Source organism: Dama dama, chromosome 10 (genome assembly GCF_033118175.1).
Source record: "Dama dama isolate Ldn47 chromosome 10, ASM3311817v1, whole genome shotgun sequence".
Classification (NCBI taxonomy): Eukaryota; Metazoa; Chordata; class Mammalia; order Artiodactyla; family Cervidae; genus Dama; species Dama dama.
In genome coordinates, this window is record NC_083690.1 from 20,548,888 (window position 1) to 20,564,799 (window position 15,912).

A 15,912-nucleotide genomic window follows, 5' to 3' on the forward strand; every position below is an offset into this window, starting at 1 on the left:
GTTTTACTGCATTAGCCCCTCTTCCAAGCTCTTTCAGCTCAGACATGAGAGAGAACCTCAGCCCATGACTTGTCCCTGAAGGAGGGCTAGGGTAAGAGAAAGTGGGACAAACATCTGACATTCATGGCCATTTTCTGTTACCTGAAAAACTACTTTTTCTCTTGCAACACATGGAGTGCTGAAAAAACTGGAACAGAACAGAAGCCTGGAGCAGTTAGAAATGAAGAAAAAAGATGAGCAGTTTCCTGTGATCCACATGACTCTCTGAGAGTTAGAGAACACACAGAACTGAAGGCACAGGCTCCTCCCCAAGAAGGGAGAGAGGAGTTGAGAATAGCTATAATTCCTCTGCCTTTCAGTACAGTCCCTGAGGGGCTTGTTTCAGAGCATGCAGGGAGCACTGCAGAAGTTGACACAGTCCTGGTGAACAGGGCAGCTAAGAACAAAGGAATTGGGGCAGGCAGCATCTTACAACCAGAACAGATCTGCAAGATTTACGGAAGGTATAGAACTGAGGATTTTTCTCCAGGAGGAAGAGAATCTAGTGGATTGTGGCTCCCAACATCTTAGCCTTCCAGGGCACAGTGCGAGGGTCTGGTTTCTGTCTTGCTTCACGTGGAGCACTGACTAAACTGTCATAGACTGTAGATGGAGTGAAAGAATATGAGCTCCTTAAGGGAAATATATATATATACTGGACATGGGGCAGCTAAGAACAAATGCCCAGAATCTAACGGGATTGAATGGTAGTCTTTCACAATCAGAGCCGGTCCTTAAAGACTGAGAGAAGTAGAAGTTTCTTAAAATGTGCGCATACTAATGGAAAGCAACAAAGAACAGGAAAAACCATGAAAACATGACAAAATAATACACAAACTCACATGAGAGACACACACAGAAATAAATATTTAGTAACCTACCATGAGAAAGGATATCTTAACTGCATGGGCTGAGATTCAAAATAGTTATTTTAAACTCAATAAGTTACAAAAGGACAAAAACATAACTGAATTAATTCAGAAAAATGATACATAAACTGAGAATGCCAACAGGAATGGTTTTTTAAGAATAACCAAATAGAAATTTTTAGTCAAAGAGTTTAATAATTGAACTGAAATGTTTGCTGCTGCTGCTAAGTCACTTCAGTTGTGTCCGACTCTATGTGACCCCATAGACGGCAACCCACCAGGCTCCCCCGTCCCTGGGATTCTCCAGGCAAGAACAATGGAGTGGGTTGCCATTTCCTTCTCCAGTGCATGAAAGTGAAAAGTGAAAGTGAAGTCGTTCAGTCGTGTCCGACTCTTCGCGACCCCATGGACTGCAGCCCACCAGGCTCCTCCGTCCATGGGATTTTCCAGGCAAGAGTACTGGAGTGGGGTGCCATTGCCTTCTCTGGAAATGTTTGCTAAGATGATTCAAAAACAGGCTTTATCAAGCAGAAGAAATTATCAGCAAATTTCAATATAGGACATTTGAAATTATCAATTTAGAAGCTCGAAAAAAATGAAAGTCTAAGAGATTAAGGGGCACATAAAAATGAATATATATATATATGTATATATATATATATATATATGTAATGAGAACTTCAGAAGGAGAAAAGAAAAGGAAATAGAAAATTTATTGAATGAAATATGGTAACAGTTTCTCTCATCTGGAGAGATACGTGAACATCCAGACTCATGAAGCCTCAAAATAAACACCAGACATGATGAACCAAAAGAAATCTACATTGTCTCAATGTCTCAGTTATAATCAAATGGTCAGAACTAAAAGAAAAACATACAATTTTGAAAGCAGGAAAAGAAAAGCGAATGATCATGTTCAAGGAACTCCTTGTAAGCAGAAACCATGAAAGCCAGGAAGCAATGAGATGATACATTTGAAGTGCTAAAAGAAAACTGCCAACTAAGAATGCTATCCTGAGCAAAACTGTACTTTAAAACTGAAGGAATAGACAAAATTGGAGGGAATTTATCACCACTATATCTGCATTAAAAGAAATTCTACAGGATCTTCTTTAAGTTGAAACAGAAGGATGATAAAGAAGAGTGCGAAGCATGTGAAAGCACAGACTCACTGATAAAGGCAAATGTCTAGACAAATACAGTATTATAATATAATGATAGTAAATAAATCCTTTTTAATTGTACTGTAAAAGTTAAAGTATTAAGAATAAAAAATTTTAAATTCTTGATATATAACAATATAAAAGATGGAATTAGCAAACTTTGAGGGGGAGAATTGAAAGTGTAGACTTATGCACTTGAAATTGTTATTGGTGTAAACGAGATAGTTACATTTTAAGTAAGTAAAATCTAAAATATATGCATACGGAAAAGAGAGACAAAACATCTCACTACAAAAGATCAACAAATCACAAAGGAAGATAGCAAGAGAGTAAAAGACACAAAGAATGACAGATCCGACAGAAACAAGTAGCAAAATGGGAATAGTAGTCCTTGTTTGTCCATAATAACTAAAACATAAATGGATTAAACATGCCAATCAGAAAACAAAGAATGAACACACACACAAAAAGATATAATGATTTATTGTCTACAAAGACTTACTTTAGAATTAAAGGCACACTTAGTTTCACAATGAAGGGATGCAAATATACATTACATAAAAATATTGACCAAAAAATAGAGATGGTAGCTACACTTAGAACATATAAATAGATTTTAAGTTAAAAATTCACAAGGAACAAAAAAGGACATTACATGATGACAAAAAGTTCAATGCATCAAGAAGAAATAACTTATATGTGGACCAACCATCAGAATACCTAAGTATATAAAGCATATATTGAAATACATTAAGGGAGAAATAGCAATACAGTTGGAGGAGAAAACTTCAATATCCCCACTTTCAAAAATGGGTAGGTCATCTAGAGAGAAAAATCAGTAAGGAAACAAGATTTGAGCACCATTGACCAAATGAACTCAACAGACATACACAGTACGTTTCACCCAATAACAGAATATAGTCTTCTGAAGTGTACATGGAGTATAGTCTAGAGCCTAACACATTAGGTCAGAAAACAAGTCATTAAAAATTTAAGAAGATTGAAATTCCATTTACTTTTCAATCACAATGGAATAAAACCAAAAAAGAAAAGAAAAAAAACCTTAAAATTTGTGATTTTTAAAAAAACACAGCCAATTTTTGGTCAAAGAAGGAGTCAAAATAAGAAAATATCTTCAGGGAAATGAAAACAAATAGAATCATACCAAAACTTTTGGGATGCAGGAAAAGCAGGACTGAGAGAAAGTTTATAGCAATAAACATTCATTTAAAAAGGTTAGAAAGGTCAAACAGGTAACCTAATTTTACGTATAGTATTGGAATTTCTAGTCAAACGATTGGGCAAGAAGAAGAAGTAAAGGTTATCCAGATAAGAAAAAGTAAAAATATCTCTCTTTGCTGACTATATAATCTGATATGTGGAAAATCCTAAAGACCACACACAGTTGCTACTAATAAATTCACTGTCAAGCAGAACGCCTACACAGACATTTATCCAAAGAAGACAGACAGATGGCTAATAAATACATGAATATATGCTCAATATCACTTAGTATAAGAGAAATGCAAACCAAAATCACCATGAAGTATCATCTCACACCGATCAGAATGACTGTCATCAAAAAGTCAACAATAAAAAAAAAAGTCAACAATAAATGCTGAGAGGATGTAGAGAAAAGGGAACCCTATTAAAGTGTTGGTGGGAATGCAAATTAATACAACCACCATGGAGAACAGTATGGAGATGCCCTTAAAATCTAGGAATAAAACTACCATATAACAGAGATCCCACTACTAGGCATATACCCTGAGAAAGCTAGAATTTGAAAGACATATGTATCCCTCCAAAAATCACTGTGGACAGTGACTGCAGTCATGAAATTAAAAGACGCTTGCTTCTTGGAAGAAAAGCTATGACAAACCTAGAGAGCATATTAAAAAGCAGAGACATCACTTTGCCAACAAAGTTCCATATAGCCAAAACTATGGATTTTCCAGTAGTCAGGCACAGATGTGAGAGTTGGACCTTAAGTGTGGCTGAGCACCAAAGGATTGATGCTTTCAAACTGTGGTGCTGGAGAAGACTCTTGAGAGTCCCCTAGACAGCACGGAGATCAAATAAGTCAATCCTAAAGGAAGTTAACCCTGGATATTCATTAGAAGGATTGATGCTGAAGCTAAAGCTCCAGTACTTTGGTCACCTGATCTAAAGAGCCGACCCATTGGAAAAGACCCTGATGCTGGGAAAGACTGAGGGCAGGAGGAGAAGTGGGCAATAGGGGATGAGATGGTTGGATGGCATCATTGACTCAATGGAAATGAGTTTGAGCAAACTCTGGGAGATAGTGAAGGACAGGGAAGCCTGGTGTGCTATACAGCCCATGGGGTCACAAAGAGTTGGACACGAGTGAGTGAACAACAACAAAACCTCAGTGTTCATTGCAGCACTATTTACAGCAGCTAGGACATGGAAGCAACCTAGATGTCTATCAGCAGATGAATGGATAAAGAAGTTGTGGTATATATGCACAATGGAATATTACTCAGCTATAAAAAGGAATACATTTGAGGCAGTTCTAATGAGGTGCATGAACCTAGAGCCTGTTATACAGAGGGAAGTAAGTCAGAAAGAGAAAGACAAGTACCATATGATCTATGGAATCCAGAAAGATGTACTAAGGACCGTATGTGCAGGGCAGCAAAGGAGACACAGGCATAAAGAACAGACTTTTGGATTCAGTGGGAGAAGGAGTAGGTGGGATGATTTGAGAGAATAGCATTGAAACATATTCATTACCATATGTAAAATAGATAGTCGTTGGGAGTTTGATGTATGCCAGAGGGCAACCAAACCTAGTGCTCTGTGAAAACCTGGAGGGATGGATTGAGGAGGGAGGTGGGTACAGGATGGAGGGGACAAATGTATGCCCTATGTCTGATTCATATTAATGTAAGGCAAAAACCATCACAATATTGTAAACAATTATCCTCCAATTTAAATAAATTTTTAAAAATAAATTCACTAAAGTAAATGATACAAAAATCAATTACATTTTTATATGTTAACAATGAACTACTCAAAAAAGAAGTTAAGGAAATCTTCCCTCTTACAATAGCATCAAAAAGAATAAAATTAACCAAGGAGGTGAAAGACTTGTTCACTTGAAACTGTAAGTCATTGACCAGAAATTAAAGCAAATACAAATAAAAGGAAAGATATCCTGTGCTTATGGATTGAAAGTCTTAGTGCTTTTTCTTGTGTTTTTTTAAATATTTTAGTTTTATTAGTGTATAGTTTATTTGCAATATTGTGTTTCAGGTGTACAACAAAGTAATTCTGTTATGCATATTAATATATGTATACCCACTCTCTTTAAGATTCTTTTCTCAGGTTATCACAGAATATTGAATAGAATTCCCTGTGCTGTACAATATATCCTTGTTGGTTGTCTATCTTGTGTATATAGTGTGTGTTTGTTCATCCCACGTTCCTGATTTATCCCTTACCCTAACCTTTTCCCCTGGTAGCCATAGCTTCATATTCTAATGCTGTAAGTCACTTTTGCTTTGCAAGTAACTTCATCAGTCCCATTTTTCTAAGTTCCACATATAAGTATTTATTTTCTCTACTATTTTTCAATTCTCTATTTTATTTATTTCTGCCATAATCTTTATTATTAGCATTTCCTTCTTTATTCCAGCTTTCAATTTTTTATTGATAGTTTTCAATTTTGTGTGTTTTTGTCAAGCTCCTTAAGTTGTGAAGTTAATTTACTGATTGGAGATCCTACCTCTTTTTCAAAGTAAGCAGTTATAGCTATAATTTGGCCCCTTAGTACTGCTTTTAATTCACTTAATGTTATGTTTTCATTTTCATTTATCTCTATATACCTTTTAATTTCTCTTGATATTTCTTTTTTGATCCATTGGTTGTCCAGGAGTATACTGTTTAACTTCCACAAAATTGTAAATTTTTCAATTTTCTTTCCAGTATTCTAGTTCTGTTGTAGTTGAAGAAGATCATTTATATGATATTTATCTTAACTCAAAAGTTTTGTGATTTGATTTGTGGCCTAACAAATGCTCTATCTTGAAGACTGTCCTGTGTGCAGTTGGCTAAAAGAAGCACTAGTGTATTCCTTTGGAGCCTATAGTGAAGAATACATTTTCTTGCTTTTTTCCCATTTTTGAAAACAGTCAACATTTCTTGGCTTATGAACTCTTTTGGCTATTGCATCATTCCAGCCTCTACTTTGATCATCACATAATCTCTGACTCAGACTCTCCTGCATTCCTCTTTTTAAGTTGAGGTATAGTTGATACAGTAATACTAGCTTTAATAATTGTACATGAATTTACTTTTACTGGAGATCTTTGCTTGTTCATATAGTCTCAACTATATTTCTTTCAACCTGAAAGACTCCAGGACAGGTAATTTTTTTTTATTTGTTACTCATTTCTCCTTCATCTTAAAAGAACAACTTGAAGCATTAAGAATTCTTGGTTTTTACTATTTTTTTTTCCTTGAGAAATCTGAATATATTCACTCACAGCCTCCTGACCTTCAAGCTTTCTGTCTAGAAATTCTTCCAATAATCATATGAGGATCTTTGCATGTGATCCTCTTCTCTTGCTCCTTTCCAAACTCTGTCTTTAGATTTTAACAATTTGATTACAGTGAGTCTCAGTGTCAGTCTTCTGAAGGTCATGCTACTTAGAGTTTGTTAAGCTTCTTGATAAGCTTCTTGAATCATATTTGTGTTTTCATCAAGTTTGGGAAAGTTTCATCCACTCTTGCTTCAAATAATTCCTCCTTTATTCTGTCTTCTTTTCCTTGCACTCTGACAGTGCTTATGTTGGTCCAGTTAATGTTATCCCACAGATCCCTACACTGTTTGCTTTTCTTCTATCTTATTACCTTATATTACTCATAACTGAACTTTTCAATTGTATTGTCTTAAAGTTCACTGAGTCTCCTGCCTGTGAAAACTCTTGCTTTTATTGTATTATTCAGCTTCAGAATTTCTTTATTCCTTTCTATGTTTTTCACCTCTTTATTGATATTTTGTTTTGTTCATACATCATTTTCTTGAGTTTATCCTCATCTTTCTTTAGCTGTGTGAGCATCTTAGAACATTTGTCTAAATCTGTTTATCTAGAAAGTCCACCATCTGGTCTTTCTCAGGGATAACTGCTGTTGATTTATTTTCTCCTTTCTTGTTTTTCTGTATTCCTTGTCAATTTTTTCAAATCTTGACATTTAAATTTAAATTTCATAATGTGGTAATCTGGAATTCAAATTCAATTATCACAATTGAATTATCACAATTGTCACAATTGAATTATCACAATTGTGTTAGGTTGGCTATTACCAAGATTACAAAGTATAGCATGTGTTGGTGAGGATATGGAGAATAAAGAAACTTTATATACAGTTGGTGGAATATACATTGTTGTAGCCACTCTGTAGAACAGTTTTGAGGCTTCTCAAAAAACTACAAATAGAGTTACCATAAGATAACAGCAATCCCACTTCTAGGTATACATCCAAAGGAACTGAAATTACTTCTCAAAGAGATATCTGTACCCCAGTATTCATTACAGCATTATTTAAAATAACCAAGACATGGAAGCAACCTAGTTATACCTCAAAAGATGGATTTTTAATTTATTTTTAACTGTTTTTGGTGATGAGGTATAGCTGATTAACAGGCTTCCCTGGTGGCTCAGATGGTAAATAATCTGCCTGCAATGCAGGAGACGTAAGAGACTCGGGTTCAATCCCTGGGTCAGGAAGATGCCCCTGGAGAAGGAAATGGCAACCCACTTCAGTATTCTTGCCTGGAGAATTCCATGGACAAAGGAGCCTAATGGGCTACGATTAATCCATGGGGTTGCAAAGAGTCAGACATGACTGAGCGACTAATACTGTCATAGCTGATTAACAAGTTTGTGATAGGTTCAGGTTACAGTTAAGGACTCATCCATACATATACAGGTATCCATTCTCCCCCAAACTCCCTTCCCATCCAGTTTGCCACATAACATTGAGCAGAGTTCCCTGTGATATACAGTAGGTCCTTATTGGTTATCCACTTTAAATATAGCAGTGTGTACAGGCTGATCCTAAACTCCTTAATTATCCCTTCCTCCCATCCTTTGCACTTCAATGATAAGTTCATTCTCTAAGTGTGTGAGTCTGTTTCTGTTCTATAAATTAGTTCATTTTTATCATTTCTTTTTAGATTCTGTATGTAAGGGATGTCATACAATATTTATCTTTCTCTGTCCAACTTTATTAACTCCTTATGACATTCTCTAGGCCCATCTATGTTGCTGCAAATAATATTATTTCATTCCTTTTAATGGCTAAGTGATATTCCATTGTATATATGTACTACATTTTCTTTATCCATTCCTCTGTTGATGGACATTTAGGTTGCTTCCTGTCTTGGCTTTGTAAACAATGCTTCAATGAGCAGTGCAGTGCATGTATCCTTTTGGACCATGTTTTTTTCTCCAGGTATATGCCCAGCGTTGAGATTGCAGGGTCATATGGTAGCTCTACTTTTAGTTTTTTAAGGAACATCCATACTGTTCATAGCATCTGCACCAATACCCTGTTAACAGTGTATGAGGGTTCCCTTCTTTCCACAACCTCTCCAATATATATTGTTTGTGGATTTTTTGATAATAGCCACTTGCCTAGTTTGTGGTGATACCTGATTATAGTTTTGATTTGCATTTATCTAATAATTAGTGATGTTGAGCCTCTTTTCATGAGCCTCCTGACCATCTGTATATCTTTTTTGGAGAATTGTCTACTTAGATGTTCTGTCCATTTTTTAATTGTATTGTATTGTTTTGATATGTTAAACCTCATGAACTGTTTGTAGTTTTTGTAGGTTGATGTTGGTCACGTCATTTGCAAATATTGTCTTCCAGTCTCTGGGTTGTCTTTTCATTTTGTATATTGTATCCCTTGCTGTGCAAAAGCAATTGAGATTAAGTAGGTCCCATTTGTTTGTTTTTGTTTTTATTTCCATTATTGTGGGAGGTGGTTTGAAAAGGATGTTGCAATTTATGTCAGAGAATGCTCTGCCTGTGTTTTCCTCTAAGAGTTTTGTAGTGTGCAGTCTCACATTTAGGTCTTTAATCTATTTTGAGCTTACTTTTGTGTATGGTGTTAAAGAATGATCTAATTTCATTTTTTACATATAACGGTCTAGTTTTCCCAGCACCATTTGTTAAAGAGAGTGTCTTTCCAGCATCATGTAGTCTTGCCTCCCTTGTTATAGATTAATTGACCATAGGTGTGTGGGTTTATTTCTGGGCCTTCTATCCTTTTCCATTGGTCTATATTTCTGTTTTTGTGGCAGTACCACACTGTTTTGATGACTGTAGCTTTGTAATATAATATGAAGTCAGGGAGCCTGATCCTTCCAGCTCTGTTTTCTCTCTTGAGATTGCTTTCACTACATGGAGGCTTTCGTTTCTCCATACAAGGTTTTGGATTTTTTGTTCCAATTCTGTGAAAAATGCCTTTGGTAATTTGATAGGGATTGCATTCAGTCTTTAGATTTCCTTGTTTGACTATGTTGATTCTTCCAACCCATGGCCATGGCATGTCTTTCATCTGTTTGTGTCTTCTTTGGTTGCTTTCATCAGCATCTTGCAGTTTTCAGAGTACAGGTGTTTTGTTTCCTTAGGTAAGCTTATCCCTAGGTTTGTTACTCTTTTTGATACAGTGGTAAATGAAATTGCTTCTGGAATTTCTCTTTCTGATCTTCTGTTGTTAGTGTGTAGAAATGCAATAGATTTCTCTGTTAATTTTTGTTACCTGCAACTTTACCAAATTCATTGATGAGCCCTAGTGGTTTTCTGGTAGCATCTTTACAGTCTTCTATTTATAGTATCACATCATCTGCAAACAGCGAAAGTTTTACTTCTTCTTTTCCAATTTTTATTCCCTTTATTTCTTTTTCTTCTCTGATTGCTATAGCAAAATTATGTTGAATAAAATTGGTGAGAGTGGACATCCTTGTTATGTTCGTGATCTTAGAGAAAAATATTCTCAGCTTCTCACCATTGTGTAGGATGTTTGCCAGAGGTTTGTCATAAATGGTCATTACAATGTTTAGTTATGTTCCCTTTATGCTGCTTTCCGGAGAGTTTTTACCATAAATAGATGCTTTGTTATTCAGTCACTCAGTCATGTCTGAATTTTTTGCAACCCCATGGACTGCAGCATGTGAGGTTTCCCTGTCCTTAAACATCCCCTGGAGTTTGCTCAAACTCATGTCCATTGAGTTGGTGATGCTGTCCAAGCATCTTGTCCTCTGTTGTCCCCTTCTCCTGCCTTCAATCTTTCCCAGCATCAGGGTCTTTTCCAATGGGTCAGCTCTTCACATCAGGTGGCCAAAGTATTGGAGCTTCAGATTCAGCATCAGTCGTTTTTTTACTGTCCCCTTTCACCTTCACCAGGAGGCTCTTTCTGCCATGAGGGTGGTGTCATCTGCATAGCTGATGTTATTGATTAGATAAATAAGAAGGGTGACAATATAATTGTAACCTTTTCACTTTACAAGGTCTTTACCAGGACTTTTGCCTCAAAGGAGAGTTATGTTGAAGCAAGTGGGCACATGCACCTAAAAGGAGTCCAGTTTTTGCCTGTGTGGGCATCTGCCACTCTGCTCAGATGCTGATAATCACATCTCTCCCCCGGTCATGACTGTCCTAGATCTAGTGCCACACTATGTGTGCTGTGCGTGGGGCCAAAGAGTTTTTCCAGCTTGGACAAGGGCACACAGGCAATTGTGGGAAGCCCAGCAGCCGTGCTGGCGTCAAAAGTCTGGGTTGCTTCTAGAACGTCACTTAAGGTGCCAAAAATGGCCACCACCCACATGGGCTCATCCCTGGGACTGGGTCGTCTCTGCATCCCAAGTTTGAGTCTTTAAATCCTGACCACCCTAGCTCCAGTGCCACACTGTAGTGTGGAGTGAGCAGTGCTAGTGTTTTTGCTTGGCTTGGGCTGCGGAGTGTAGGGAGGTGGTCTCAGGAAACCCTGCCGCTGCTGGAAAAGATCTTTCTCAGCCTTGCCTGGGGCAAGCGAGCACCTGAACATTCCTCACAAGTGGAGTCCAGGCATCTCCAACCTTTTATTCTGTCTCCATGGTTCTCCAACCAGCCAAGGGGCTTGTCTTATCCATATAGGACCCGAGGGCTGGGACACCCAGTCTGTGGCTCAGCCTGCTCAGTCGCCATGGCAAATGTCCACCCACGCAATCTCTGATTCCCCTCCCAAGGGCACAGGTTCCACAACCTGATTGTTTTTCTTCCCATCCTGTCATATTCTATGAGAATCTTTCTTAGAACTTTGATTTTACAGTAATCTTTCTACCTGTTTGCAGTTAGTTTTCAGTGAGAATTATTCTACATGTGTATGTATTTTTCTTATGTGTTCATGAAAGGAAGTGAGCACCACATCCTCTTACTCCACCATCTTGATCTCCTGTCTCAATGATAATCTTGACAAAAATTCTTTTTCTAGCTTACAGGAGCCTGTGTTTATGGACCTAATCATATCCAACTCTCAATAATTAACTATTCATTTAACTATTCTCTTTTGGCTATCATGATTTAGAGTGAAAGCATGTGTTAAAAACTTCATCCATGGCTTATTATTCTACCCATAATTTCAAACTCTAGAAACACTAAGATATTAAATTTATGTTAATACTCATGGTGTGCATTTATAATTCTCCAAACCAAGTAATAATGAATAAATGAGTTTTAGAAAGGAGAAAGGAACAAATGTAAGGGTCATTCTTTGTTTAAATGACTGCACATTTTCATCATATGTGGTAAATATCCTATACATTGTCATCCTATACATTAATTAATTCATTTAATAAATATTTACTGAACACATACTGTGTTCCAGACATCGATGATATGAGGGTGAAAAAGGTAAATTTTCTTCCCTCATAGAGTTTAAATTCTTATCCTTTAGTGTATTCTTATGAATTTATTTATAATTTATTTATAATTCATTATTTTGTATATTGCTTTAAACTGACTTTATAATTTCCTTCTAATTTGCAGCCCATTTGGCTGCTTCTGCTGGAAGCCTCATATATTTTGCCAGTTTCTTTCCATTTAATTCCATTGCTCAACACTATGGACGGATAAACCTCGCCATGAAGGTAGCTGCTTGTCTCAGCCCAAATATTGCTTTGGCACTGGGGATTAAACTCCTTGTCAAGTTCGAAACAAAACGTAAGTGTTTGCCTTGCAAGTTTTGCCTTTTATATTTGATTCCTAGAAATGTAGAAAGAGGCAGTGTGGGTGGGACAGTGGGTAAAGAGGTAAGAACATACTACAAAAATTATTTCCAGATTTGTTTTTTTACTATGAAGGCAATTGTGTGAACTAACCTTCTCTTCTACAACTTTCCTTATTTACCTAATAATATATGTTAGACCTCTTCCCACATAGAGATAGACTCTTTTCTTTTACAAAGTTGTTTATTATTACATTGCAAAGAGGTATTATAATTAATTAACCACTTTATCAATGTATGCTTAAGAATTTTCCAACTTTTTGCTACTGCCCTCAATTGTATTCATATATTTTCTCATATGGCGTAAATAATAATATATAAATAAATAAATTCCTAAATATAATATCTAATATGGTATTCATAGCTTAATTTAATTAATATTATGATAATCTTCAAAAAGATTAAATCAGTTTATTCTCCCACCAGTAATACATGAGTTTTTCTACATCTGTTCCAATAATACATTATACTACTTTCATGTCAAAAGCATATATAAGGTCTTTATTTCCTGTAACTAATTTTCCTCCAAACTCAGCACTACTCTGCTGAAGAAAATAAATGTAAGTCTAATTTGGTTATTTACTCAGGTTCTTCTGAATGAGTCAGTTTTTCAGACATCTCTTTCTTTCTCATATTCTTCAAAATACTATGGAAGGGAAGGAAATTTATGAGGTCTCTTATGAGGGAAGGACATGGTGGCCTCAAATACATGTGGTATCTTCTGGATCTTTTATATCTGTAGTAGAGTACCTAGCCTGAGCTGCTTTATGGACTCTCACAAACTGAAGTGTGACTCTTTATGTTTGGCCTGCATCTGGTAGAAACACGGTGCTGGCTAGATCTAGCCTTAAAAGTCCCCATTCAGTTCTCTGCCTTCCTCTGGCCCTCTCTGAGACTCTTTGGCCTTTATAAACACTTGGAAAGTTATACAAGCTCTGAATGCGACTTTTAAGGTATGAGGGGCCAGGAACATCACTTCAGGTTTATTTATCTAGCTGCCTTAGTCTGCCAGTAACAATGCCACCAATCATGCAATGTTGGATATTCTACATGATCCCACCTGAACATTTCACCACGGTTTCCCTGAAATAGGAAAACCTAGGATCCATGTACCTGTCCTCTGTACCTTATTTTCCTTCTTTTCTTATGTGAAGTGAGGGGCTGCCTTTCCTACTTGTCTTCATTTTAAGAAGGGACGTCCTTTTCAAACAGATATTTGCATTGCTGCCCCCCAGGACACAAAACGCCAGAACATTAGAAGATAAGGAGAAATGGACGGTAAATTGGGGAGTATTTCAAAATTTTATATCCTTTATTTCATGGAATTATTTTATCTTTTATGCTAAGTAAAAAATAGCATCTAAATCTATCAGTTTTAAGGGAGAAAAGGAAAGCTTTCTTGCTATATAAAAGTATTTGAATTGTCTAAATGTTGTTAAGTTATTGTTCAGTTGCTCAGTCATGTCTGACTCTTTGCAATCCTATGGACTGCAGCACACCAGGCTTCTTTGTCCCACATTATCTCCCAGAGTTTTCTCAAACTCATGTCCATTCAGTCAGCTATGCCATCCAACCATCTCATCCTCTGTCACCCCCTTCTCCTCCTGACCTCAATCTTTCCCAGCATCAGGGTCTTTTCCAGTGAGTCCGTTCTTCATATCAGGTGGCCAGAGTATTGCAGCTTCAGCATCAGCCTTTCCAATGAATATTCAATGTTGATCTCCTTTAGGACTGACTGGTTTGATCTTGCTGTCCATGGCACTCTCAAGAGTCTTCTCCAACACCACAGTTCAAAAGCGTCAATTCTTCAGTGCTTACCCTTCTTTGTGGTTCAACTCTCACATCCATACATGACTGCTGGAAAACCCATGGCTTTGACTATACAGACCTTTGTCTGCAAAGTGATGTCTCTGCTTTTTAATACGCTGTCTAGATTTGTCATAGCTTTTCTTCCAAGGAGCAAGTATCTTTTAATTTCATGGCTACAGTTATCCACAATGTAAATAACTATCTTTAGACTGTGATTCATTTAACTTGTGTTCATGGTATCTTTTTTCCAAAAAAATACTATAATGTAATCAGGTTTGTCAGTCTTTTCCTTTAATTTATACATTTGTGTAATCTTCAAGAAATCCTTCAATACCCAGAGTCATAAAGATAATCCTATATTTTCTTTTAAATTTTGTGTTTTTAAATTTTCACATCTGAATTTTCAATATGCATAGAATTGCTGTATCTATTTTATATAAGAACCTAATTTTATTTATTTTTCACATGAAAATCAAGCTTTTACAATAATTTATTGGAATGTCTATTGTTCTCTATTGCTTTTTCATTTCGCCTACTTCACATCACATTTCAATACATGCATGGATCTGGTTCTAGTGATATTAATAGTTTCCATTCTTTTTTAGTCAGTTTTTGTGTCAATGCCATGGTGGTTTTACTCATTATAGCTTTATAATAAGTCTTAATATCTGTTGGTCTTGTCTTCATACCTGTTGCTCTTCAGTCATATCATTTTGCTTACCTGTTTAAGATAAAAATCTTGTTAATCTTTAGTGGGAATTTCATTGCATTTATTGATTAATGAGGATTGAAGATAGTTTTCTCATCTGTGAACAACAGTCTAATCCAAATGAGTAGCCAATCACAGGAATATATATATAAGATTTCTTTGTGGACACTTACATCATTCTTACTTTATACATGAAGCATTAGAAAATTTTCTAAGTTTAATTAATTAATTTTCATTGGCTTAATTGCAACAGAATTAAAACTAAAACAGTTTTACTGTTCTGAGTTACTTTTGTGAAGTTATTTTATTAATCATTTGCTCTTTCTTTCTTTGTATTACTTTTGTTTTTCAGGAACTCCTATTTTATTTTCAGTAGCAGAATTTCTCAAGTTATGATAGACTTCCTGAAGTTTGTATTCTGCATTCTTTTTATTTCTACATTTTCTAATGTCCTCTTCATTGCCTCTCAGATGGCTTTCATTTTGATAATCACCTTTAATTGACCAAATACTTTTTTCTCAGGCTAGTGCCTTTGCTTTTATGGCTTTCTCAAAGACACCGTGTTTATGAACATTCTTCTCATGGTGCTGAGTTATAGGAGAAGGGCTAAAGTTGAAGGCAGCATGGGTTTCATGGGCCACTGTGTTTAATATCTTTCTTATTTGCATTAGGAGTTCACCGCAGGCCCTGCTGCTTTTTCAGTTGTGCCGCTTGTCATCTTTTAGTGACATGCTTTTCCCTTTCCATCAGTACTCTCAGCAAAACTTCTTTTTCTCGTCTACTTGGTAATCATCCTTCTCTAGTGATATTAAATGTTTTTCCAAATGTGTATATATACTAATGGTTATTTCAGTGGGAACTTAACATTAGAGGAAAAGTAGAGGGATAGTTTCTAATAGGTATGTTTTTTTCTTGGCTTTCTTTGTTACTCTTTATTTTTGTTTTAGTCATTGACGTTGTCTCAGTCATTCCTATTATTTTTGTAGATTTTCACAGGAGGAGGAAAGAAATCAATGTTATT

The 15,912-nt window shown here is 36.1% G+C and overlaps 1 protein-coding gene across 1 annotated transcript in view; it reads left to right on the forward strand.

Moving 5' to 3' along the window:
• The window catches only part of LOC133063215 (phospholipid-transporting ATPase ABCA3-like), a 215,743-nt gene that overhangs the window by 41,732 nt on the left and 158,099 nt on the right, over positions 1-15,912 (forward strand). Inside the window, exon 8 of the mRNA XM_061152338.1 lies at positions 12,136-12,309. Coding sequence (XP_061008321.1) covers positions 12,136-12,309 — 174 coding nt within the window. The remainder of the gene's footprint in view (positions 1-12,135; positions 12,310-15,912) is intronic.